The 11,299-nt window shown below is 44.1% G+C and overlaps 1 protein-coding gene across 2 annotated transcripts; it reads left to right on the forward strand.

Annotated features, from left to right (window-relative positions):
* The first annotated feature begins 138 nt into the window (after nucleotides 1-138).
* aoc2 (amine oxidase copper containing 2) lies at nucleotides 139-4,867 on the forward strand. Of its 2 annotated transcripts, XM_057014445.1 has the most exons (5): nucleotides 142-1,772; nucleotides 2,120-2,238; nucleotides 2,440-2,606; nucleotides 3,490-3,622; nucleotides 3,699-4,867. In XM_057014445.1, the coding sequence occupies exons 1-5, from the start codon at nucleotides 200-202 to the stop codon at nucleotides 3,987-3,989; spliced, it is 2,283 nt and encodes a 760-aa protein (XP_056870425.1). In that variant the 5' UTR covers nucleotides 142-199; the 3' UTR covers nucleotides 3,990-4,867. The 2 variants fall into 2 exon arrangements, with proteins under 2 accessions (XP_056870426.1, XP_056870425.1); XM_057014446.1 differs by lacking the exons at nucleotides 3,490-3,622; nucleotides 3,699-4,867 and adding an exon at nucleotides 2,770-3,479 and having other exon boundaries at nucleotides 139-1,772.
* The last annotated feature ends 6,432 nt before the right edge of the window (nucleotides 4,868-11,299 follow it).

An 11,299-nucleotide genomic window follows, 5' to 3' on the forward strand; every position in this document is an offset into this window, starting at 1 on the left:
TTTCGGAGCCTTGTTGCGTAAAGTATAGTAAAACAGAGATCCCTAAACTTCCCTGCAACCGAGGGGCGGGGTGATATGTGATCTGTATCGGGTGGGTGGTAATGAAAGAAAGCAGAGCTGAGGGAGTTCACTTTTAAATTTCACGCTCACTTCTCTCTGGAGCTCATTCCTCTCGCCTCTGTCGACCCGATCGTGCGTAATGGTAGAACAGAGGATGAATTCCGTCATCAAATGGGCCCTGATCCTTTTCGTCCTCGTCTCCATCATCCTTAACATCGTGCTGATCAGCATGTATTCTGGCAGGGCGCCCAAATGCTCCGCTCATCGTGCGCACCCGCTGCGCGGCAAACATGATGAACGCAGCCTCGTGTTCGCCGACCTGACGCGGGAGGAGTACTCGCAAGTACAGCAATACATGCTCAAGCAGAAGGACCTGGACATCTCGACCAACCAGATCACTAAACCATCTGAAAACTTCTTGTTTCTCATCGACCTGTCTCTTCCGAAGAAGGCGGACACGCTTGCGTACTTGGACGATGGCAAAGGCAAACCGACCAGAGAGGCCACCGCGGTGGTCTTCTATGGCAAAAGTGGCTACGTTAAGGAATACGTGGTGGGTCCTCTTCCAAACCCCAAATACCACAGAGATGTCACTAAGGAGAGATACAACACGGACATCCCCATCAATTCGCGCCCTGTGACCATCGGGGAATATGCAGTGCTCTTCGAGTTTCTTGAAGCTGAGTTTTTCTCCAAACTACAGAAACTCATGAAAGAGAGCTTCGATGTAGATGACACGAAGCACCTAAACGCCTTCGAGCAGATGCCCCGTGGAGTCCGATCCGGGGACAGATCCACCTGGATCTCTTTTATGAGGGACATGAGCGGCATGTACATCCACCCCGTAGGACTAGAGGTTTTAGTGAACCATGAGAGCGTAAACTCGTCCCAATGGACAATACAGCGTGTGCTCTACAACGGCCAGTACTTCGACTCTGTACAAGCACTGAAAGAAAAATACGACAGGGGGTCTGTTAAGAAAATCCTTTACACCAAGTCTCGCGATTATGGTTCACTAAAACCCAAGACCAAGCCGCTGCAGGTGGGACCTCAGCTGTTCCACCCAGAGGGCAAACGTTACAGCATCAGCGACAACCATGTCCTGTACATGGACTGGAGCTTCGCCTTCGGCCTCAGCTCTCTGACGGGCATGAGGGTTTTTGACGTGCGTTTCAAGGATGAAAGAATATTGTACGAGCTGAGCGTTCAAGAGGCCATGTCAGTGTACGGTTCAGTGACCCCAGGAATGGGGCTCACCAAGTTTTTTGACACGAGCATCGGGATTGGTCGCTTTGCGCACCAACTGGTCCGAGGTGTGGACTGCCCCTATGAAGCCGCCTACATAACCACGTACCGTTACATCGATGCCCCTAACCCGATCAAGTTTGAGGACTCAATATGCATCTTTGAGCACAACCTGGGTCAACCCCTGCGGAGGCACTTCTCCGATTTTTTCCACAACAGCTATGGGGGAATGGTGAACAGCGCACTCGTCATGAGGACCATCACGGCCATCGGAAACTACGACTACATGTGGGATTTTATCTTCTACCAGAGTGGATCGGTGGAAGCCAAAGTGCACGCCACCGGCTACATCTCCTCCTCGTACATGATGGAGGGGAGTTTGAATTACGGACACCAGGTGGCGGAGAAGGTGCTGGGCAACCTCCACACACACTTCATCAATTTCAAAGTGGACCTGGATGTGGCGGGTAAGTGGGGAATATAACAAAATCTATGAGAAAAAGAAAGGGTTTTAAAACAGCCACCGTATTTTCTATTTCAAAAAGGCTGGGGGGTAAAGGGCAGGACACCATATGCAGCCAAATGTCAGACACGAGTCATAAATTCAAACTCCTTTTCATACAGCATTGGAAACTCTAAATGTACAGAAACTACAGCTACACACTCAGCTCCAACAATTATCATTAACAAGTTTAGAGTCTTAAGTGTAAATCAATTAAATAATCAAAACCTTAACAGGAGCAATAATCGTGCTGGCTCAGGGAACCAACAAACAAGCGTCACCACTAAGGTTCTTGTCCCGTGTCTCCTGCAGGTGTTAAGAATGTCTTCCAAACCAAAGATATGAAATTTGTCAACACGTCGGTTCCATGGCAACCCGGTCACCATGCTATGATCCCTCAACTGGTGGAGGAGCAGCTGAATACGGAACAGGTTGGCCTTCTCTGCCCACACGCAGGAGTTAATATCAAGAGTAGAGACATCCTGAAGATATCTTTGAGAGCAAAACAATACAAACAAACAAACATGTAAAGCAGTTGTTTCTGCTATAGTCAGGAAAATTTTGTTTTTGCTGCAGTCACCAAAGTGCTGTTTAAATTTGGTGGGATGAATGTATTTATGCCGCTTCTGCAGGAGGCTGCACTGCGTTACAATACCAAGACTCCCCGTTACCTCCATGTCGCCAGTCCCAAAGTCAACCGCTGGGGTCATCCGCGCTCCTACAGGCTGCAGGTGTTCACCTTCGCTGGGGATCACCTCCCGGAGAGCGAACCTGAGGAGAGGTCCATGTCATGGGCCAGGTGAGCCAGAAACCCTCACAAACAATTTCCTGCAAATTTAAACTTCCTTTTTTTATTCAGATGGCTCAGATGATTAACAACCCAAAGTCTGAGACCCCCCCACATACTTTATTGGCTAATTTTGAGTGTCAGTTTCATGCTCAACATAACAGACACGTTGCAGGTCTGGGACATCTCGGGACGACCTCCAATGACCTCTCTACCACCCGAGGCTGCCCGTCCTCCCCACTGTGCATCAAAGATCAGGAATGTTGTCCTGTATTATCCAGGAAAAACCAATAAACCTACAGTGGAAGAGTTATGGTGACATCACACTGAGATCTGGGATTCCAGTGTTTACATAATGGTCCTAATTCAGTTTTACAACATCCTCTTTGTCTTAAATGAGAAACACAACACAGGATCACTTCACTCTCTAAGGATAAAGAGTCAGATCATTCCAATGAGGTCACCTTTTCAGACAATCAGGATTTGTTTATTTTGGGTCTTATTTTTCTTAATTCTATACATGCAGATGTGCACCAGGTCCACGAGAGAATGAGCATGTAAAAACAGAAAACTTTAATCGGATTATTTCCTACCTCAGCCTGTCGTCTTATGGAGGCTTTGCTCTCAGCTCCAAGTTATTATTTGGTGCAACTCATGGCAACTCTTGAGAACTTCGACTACACCCCAACATGACTAAAACAATATACTAGGTTGCTCATACGAAGTAGACAAGCAACTTCATTATTTTGAATTGAAACTGCAAAAAGACAGTTGGTTAGGTTAGATACTCTGATACTCTGATACATCAGAGAATGCTGGTTTGCTAATCTGAGATGACTGTTTGTTTTCAGGCTTGAGATCTTGTCCTTATTGTGTCTGGCATCTCTGCCTCCAGGTATAAGGTTGCCATCACCAAGCAAAAGGACCTGGAGCAGACCAGCAGCAGTTTGTACAACCAGAACAACATCTGGTCTCCAACTGTGGACTTCAGCAAGTACATCGACGACAATGAAAGCATTGTAGATCAGGTGTGTTGGATCCTGTGTGCAGGTGCAACATTCAGATCATGCAGACAGCCAGTAACATTGTCTGATATCTATGCAGGACCTAGTTGCCTGGGTCACCGCTGGCTTCCTCCACATCCCCCACGCTGAGGACATTCCCAACACTGTTACCGTGGGCAACGGAGGTGGCGTCCTGTTGCGGCCCCACAACTACTTTGATGAGGACCCATCCATCCACTCTGCAGACGGGGTTTACATCAACCCCAGCAGCACGGACAGCTGCGAAAACAACAGGGTGGCCTGCCTCGCCCAGGAGACCTGCAGCCCTGTGCTGGAGCCCTTCTCTTACCATGGCTTCGACGGAGTCATGAAATTTCAGGACTGGGAGTGAGGAAAGTCCTGATGGGGGCATCTGGAGAAAAAACACTACCAGGAATCTTGTTTTATTGTCACCGTTTGTGGAGGAGGTTTGGGGCAGATGTGATGGTTGTGATACCTATTTTTAAAAGCGGCAGACGGTCATACATTGAACAAAGGGGCCTCTATATTTGTGTGTGTGGGGTTGGAGAAATGAAATTGAGGAAATTTCCAAGGAAGTCATTGAAAAGAGGTTAGCGTATCTAGCGTTAAACACTGGAAACAGCGAGCTCAACAGGAAGAACCTGCCACAGCTGGGCTGAAGCTGAAGACCCGCCTAATTCCAACATTAAAAAAAAGCATTTTTTTAAGATTACCCTCGGCTTTCAATCATTTCACTACTGCTATAAAAAAGGAAGCCACAGCTAAGAGACAGGTGTGCAGTAAATAGCATTGTTCTATTTGCATCATATGATGTATTTTCATGTTTAATGGCACTCATATGACAACAACATGTGTGTAAGAATAGAAAGATGCCAACACACATGTTGTTATCATGTAAGTGCTGTTAAACATGACAACTCCCTGTGTTAATTGTGATGCAGCAGTCATGTCATTGAAGCTATAAACGTTCTTTCTTCTTGTACTGAAATCAATGGAAACCAGGGCAGTTTTAACCACTGCATCAGAACTCTGTAAATCTGTCGTTGCTATATCGTTTCTCCTCTTTATTTTGAGCTGTATCTGCTTATAAAATGAACTTAAACAGACCACTAAATGACAGGGTTTGAGAGAACCGTCAAAAAAAGCCACTTCTATCTTTGGTATTGAATGCCGTGAACAGAGTTGTTTAAAAGAAGAATTTGGAAAATTCCTTGAAAAAAATCCTTCAATAAATTTGTCGTTGAACAACTATGATTTCTATTTTGCCTTTGGAAGTCTTCCTCTGAACACCGTTCACCAATAATCATTTATCATGCACTGTAAATAAAACTATATAGTATTATTTTTCCTTAAATGTGTTATATGGCGACACTGCCATACTGTTAGCACTGAGTCTAACATTTGGGCCACTTATTTCCTTTATTTTGCAGCAAGTCTTGGAGTTTTGTGCTTTATTTCTGTGAATCTAACAGATGGGAGGCTGAAACCTAAACTGTGATCACGACCTTGGGCACTCTCCAACCAGCGGAACGTAAGACATTGCATCCAGGGAAACATCCGGGGAAACATCCAGGGATGATGCTTGACCTGCCAGAATACCACAAACAGCGTCACAGAAGCAGCAGCTCTGACATGTAGCTGAACACTAGACCTCTGCTTTTACTAGAGAGGACCAAGACGTCTATTCGCAGCCATGACAGTCGTCTACTAGTGACGTGCTACAGCTAAGCCAAGAAGATGGGGTCCGACCTCAGCATGCACCGACCATATATGGCCGCCCGAGCAGCTCGCAGCCTCGTAGCCACTGAGCAGAGCCTGAGGAGCTGTATAGGGGAGAGGCAAAGAGATCAGAGAGGAGGAATGTCTACTGTCACAATAACACAGTTTCCTGTGGATTTTACACATCCTTTCTTTGTTAGCGCGTTTGAGAACACTGAAGGACGGTTGTGACTGGCTCGGAAAAGCTCGGACATCAAGATGAATTAAGTCAAGCTTGATTTATTTAAGAGAACAAAAACCAAAGTGGTCTCGGCATAAGCCTGTTGATCCTGATGCCTGAGTGGGGGAGGAAGAGGAGACATGGGGGGAGTAAACAGCCCCTTATTTAGGACACGCCCACATTTCCACACAGACATCTTCTCATAAGAATCAAGGTATTGCACCTATAGACAAAGCACGAAACAGACAGGCACACCAACACATACAACCTCACATGTAAGAAGCACACTTGTGCCATTATTAAACACACACACACACCTATCCTTGTACTTGCATATTTGTGCAGACGTTCTTAGACCTTAGACATTCTGCAGCTCTTAACCTTAACCATAGACACTTAACCTGAAGCCATCATTAACCTGAACCTTAAAACCAAGTCTTTACCTTCAAACAATCATTTGATGCTGAGAGGTGAATAAAAATGTGTCCTGACTTTGCTCATAAAATGTGTATTTTGGTATTCAATATGTGGCGAGTAGAAGAACACACACAGAGTTCTTTCCATATCTTTTTTAATTTGAAAAGAAGAGACTGACAATACAGAAAAGAAACAATTCACACGCACATGCAGCCAGTATGCAGACGTATATCCGCTACTATCACTAGGCCATGTGTGCAAAAAGAGAAAAGAGTGAAAACTCATTCAAAACACATTCAAACTATAAACCTCCTAAAAGTTTATAGCTCAGGTTGTTAAATAATTATGGGTTTGTCCTTGTGTTCCCTTGTGTTAGCTATAATTCCAGGATACAAAGACTAGTCAGTTTAGAGTGCACAAAGTACACAGTAAAGGTTGAATTTGATTTGGTTGTGTCCAGATGGAGTGACAGAGTGGATCCAGACGTACCGGTACATCCTGGAAGTTCAGTCCCCTCGACCACATTACAGCAGCTGGAAGTTTGAAACATTCTTTATTCAGAATGAGAGACTCCGGAGGAGGAACCGTTCCACAGAGAGCTGGAATATCTGAGGGCCCCAGGCAGATGGGGGAGGATGTTAGAGCACACACACACACACACACACACACACACACACACACACACACACACACACACACACACACACTTTCTGTCTGAACCTTGATGTGAACTCATTCCCAAAGGAATCTGAGTCATGAGCAGTACAGCAGAAAAGTCTGAGTCTACGTTTGAATCTCTTATCTGCTGATCAATGCCAACAATCAATCCCAAGTAAAAGGTCCTCATGGGGAGCTTCTCTACCAACCTGTTTTGTTCCACGACAACAAAGCATCAAAGGAAAGCATTCAAAGCAGAGGTTGTGGCATTTTGAGAATTCAGCAGGCATTTAGTTTAACATTAATTAATTATATTAATTTAAGTAAACTAATTTACATGTGAACAGGTGATTCAAATACACATTCAGACACTGATAACAGACTAACTTACAAAGTACCTCGTACTCATTAAGAATGACTGTGTACCAAAGACTCAGCTTCAAGAACTCTTTAGGGGTTCAGTATGTTGGGATTGGACCAAGAACCTTTGTTTTACTGAGCCACAGCCAGCCCAACAATGTTCAGAGGAGTTCGAAATATAGTCCTTGTGGAAAGCCAGGGTTCTGTTACATGTAAAATGACATGGCTGAATCTTCCAATGATGCTATAAATACTGCTGCTCCATTAAAGGATAGAAAGAAAGCAACTGATTGCTAGAGGGAGCATCTGGCAGCTGAGAGAAAATGGAGAGAAACCAGACTCACTATTCTCTGTAATATTAACAAAGGCAGCTATGGCTGCCTTAAACAAGCAGCAGAAAATACTGGGGACTCCAAAGTATTGTCCTCCACTTCAAACCAATGGATTAACAGGGCCCCTATGGCTCCACAGGCCTCTGTGGAGAACTTGCCTAGTTTTCCAATGACAAAATATCTTTCAGAAGAGTCGATGTCTGTGTAAATTCTCAGTCATCCAGGTCATTGTATCCAAGGTAGTTTTCTCTGTCAACTGGACTGGGTTTCTTCTCTTGAAGACGTTTCTCCTTCTATCCAGAAGGCTTCTTCAGTTCTGAAATCGCTGGGGAGAGAGCTTGAAAAACAAGACACCAAGACACCAAGACCCAAACAAAGTAATGTTGTTTATGCTGTACAGTGCCAGGAGAAATGCAAGGAACCGTACATTGGGGAAACCAAACAACCTCTCCACAGAAGAATGGCACAACACAGACGTGCCACCTCTTCGGGTCAAGATTCAGCAGTCCACTTACACCTAAAGGAGAGTGGGCACTCCTTCGAGGACAGCCAAGTAAGGATACTGGCCAGAGAAGACCGCTGGTTTGAAAGGGGGGTCAAGGAAGCTATCCATGTTAAATTGGAAAAACCATCCCTAAACAGAGGTGGTGGCCTGAGGCACTTCCTATCACCCACATACAATGCAGTCCTCCACTCCTTCCAACAGCAAAACAAACATTCACACCATTCCAGGAGACCCAGTGACTCATCACCATGTGATCCAGCAGACAAAGGGGAGACACCTCAACAGAAACTAGGTGAACGACCCGACCAACGACCCTGCTAACGACTCTCAGGTGACCACCCAGATCATTAGCATGCAGATGGTCCACAGGGGCTATATATTTTCAAGCTCTCTCCCCAGCGATTTCAGAACTGAAGAAGCCTTCTGGATAGAAGGCGAAACGTCTTCAAGAGAAGAAACCCAGTCCAGTTGACAGAGAAAACTACCTTGGTTTCAGAAGAGTCCGTTTTGTTACCAATTGTTCCTTTATGTAAATGTGGGGTAGTTCTACGTTTCTGCTCAACCACATGACGCTGCAGCCGTTAGCTCCATCACTGCTCGCCAACGAGCAATAAATAAATGGATAAATGAGCAGCTGAAGCTAAAGAAGACAAAACTAAGATCCTCCTGTGGGCGATGAAGAAAAATAGTAATCTAGTCCTGGTAGTCCAGGTACTGAACAAACAAATACATAACACAGCAGAAGCACAAGTTGGCAGTTAAATGTTAGAAATAAAAGCTCAGATAAATACAAATGATGAACTGCGTTCTGCATATGCACCGAAGTCAGCCGCTCATTTCTGTGACTGCAATATTTTTAAGTTGCAAAAGCTCTTAGAATACATTTGTCACCCGTTGTTTAGAAATGATCACAGTAAATTGAAACTGCCCCCCCCCCCCCCACACACACACACACACACACCCTCCACCCCGGGCCCTTTGCTTTGATGCCATGTTTGTTTTCCCATATCAGTCTGGAAATCTTATCTACCACTGGGAGTTTGAGGGGGTCACTGATGATCACTGATGTGGTCAACTGCACAAATCCTACATATTTTAGATTCTTTTGCCAGCAGCTGAAACAATAAAGCTAACATGAGCATAGTGGGACGGGTAGCTGCTAGCTTTAGATACCTAGCCGTCTTGTATTTGCTAGATAGGTTTTAGCAGTATTAGCACTGTAACAAACAACTAACAAAAAAGTTAAAGTTACTAAGTTAAATGTAGTTACATCTCGACAGTTGTGGCATTGTTTGTCAGTATTGTAGAAAATAACTGGCGACGTGATGGTTTTAGGTTAATCAGAGAAGTGACTTCAATACTGTTGTGAGAACGTCTTCCAGGCTGCGGTGAAGGGACAAACCGACTGACCAGCAGAAACAAGGCGATAGAGCAGCCTGGAACGTTATGGGAAAGAGGCTGAGGTCATCTCCCAGGCAGCCATACGCTAGCCTACGTGCTGGAAAGTAAGATCCCACGATAACTCTGCTGATCAGATGAGAACAGCAGCTGAGCAGCATACATGTGACCAAAGCTGTGGGAAGGAAGAGCACCCAACCTGCTGCTCTTGTGCTAGCAGATGGTCTTTGTTTATATGCAGATTGATGCTCCTTTCAGTTAAATAATGTTGGTTTTTCAAGTTAACCTTGACAGTGATCAGTTATTTTAATGACTTATCCATTTCATTGACTTCCTACTGCTGCCTCAATGATCTTTAGCCTTTTCCAATCCTCTGAATTTTTATTAAAATAACTGCTGCAGTATGCACAATCTTCATATTCCCATGTGTTCTGAATTGCAGAAATGTTGCAAAAGTAGCACCGTGATCACATTAAAAACACACACCGTTATCAGAACTGATGGGTCTTTATCTGGAAAAAATAAGCAAACTCAGTCAGACTTGAAGTTGAGCTGAAATGAAAAAAAGGCTAAAGATCCCAGCCAAAAACAACAAGCGATGGCCACAGACACCACAGCTGGCCTCCGTTAGCCACAGCTTTAACTTACTGGTGAAATGAACTATACTGGTCAACAGAGGTATTATAAGAACTGTTAGCAGACAAGTGCATCCAAATCTATATTTTTATGCAGGATGATGATTCTTAATAAAATTAAAAGCACCACTCAAACGTGTCACTTCCTGGCTTCTTGGCCCTCAGGGAAATAGATGATCATGGCTGTGGCGTATGTCAATCCTGCCCTTCACTGTCAATCAAAGTGAACACACACATTATTGTAGTTCTTGAACCTATTGACTCGGGGTAGTTTTTTCCAAGCAGTTCTCACTTTGGGACTATTTTAGCAAAAACTGAAGAAAAGTGTTGCACCAGAGACCGGGTTAGTTGGTCCTGTCTAAACCAGACCCCCAAATTACTGAGATTCACGCCCCCCCCCCCCCCCCCCCAGTCATTTCATTATGATGAATGTTGCATGTCCAGTGCATAAACTGGAAATGTTTTAAAGTTTAATATTTAGAAACTGTCAGAACTTAAAACATAATCAGCAATTAAAATGACTTTCCTGTGTTGGTACCTGTGAAACATAGATTTATTACCTAAATTTCGTGCAAACAAAACTATTATTTTGGATGGGATTAGATATCTCTGTTATAGGCTTTGACCTGTTGTTACACAGTAATTATTGGAGTGTTCTATACTGGCCTGTACCGTTATCGGTGTCGTACCCATACAGCACTGCTCTCTTTTGGTCATCTGATATAACTACCAGTCTCATGATTCCATGCTTTGGGCCAATATAAAACCGTGTCGTCTTGTTCTATTAATTGTTCTATTTTGTTACCATTACATGCGTATTTTACATATATTTATATTATTTTGAATGATTCTAATAGAACCATCAAATCATACCAAATGAAATCAAATCAATCTTTATTTATATAGCTTCTGTTACAATCAAAATTGTTTCAAGGCACTTTCCAGAATCCCAGGGCCTGACCTGGAGAGAGGAGAGGAGAGGAGAGGAGAGGAGAGGAGAGGAGAGAGAGGAGAGGAGAGGAGAGGAGGAGGAGAGGAGAGGAGAGGAGGAGAGGAGAGGAGAGGAGAGGAGAGGAGGAGAGGAGAGGAAGCCAGGACCCAGCAGGGTGACAGAGGTCCATGGACATCTTCAAATAATTAATTGCCACTTACAGCCAACTTGTCAATATGAAAAGAAATCCAAATACGTGACGTATGTTTTTTGAGAACATCTTCAAAAAAAGTCACTTAGGAATTATTGTTATCATTGTCATAAATCATTATTGAATATTAATTTATTTTAGGGCCCCACTTGTTGTGACAGGGATCTAGTGATGCAAACTACATAGAAATCTGACAAAATATAACGCGCCTAAAATAATTCTTTTTGCCCGTCTAGAAGGAAGAGAAGCTCTGCTTCCGTCGATAGCAGGAAGTGACGTGACAAAAGAGGCGGAG

Source organism: Takifugu flavidus, chromosome 18, assembly GCF_003711565.1.
Source record: "Takifugu flavidus isolate HTHZ2018 chromosome 18, ASM371156v2, whole genome shotgun sequence".
Taxonomy (NCBI): Eukaryota; Metazoa; Chordata; class Actinopteri; order Tetraodontiformes; family Tetraodontidae; genus Takifugu; species Takifugu flavidus.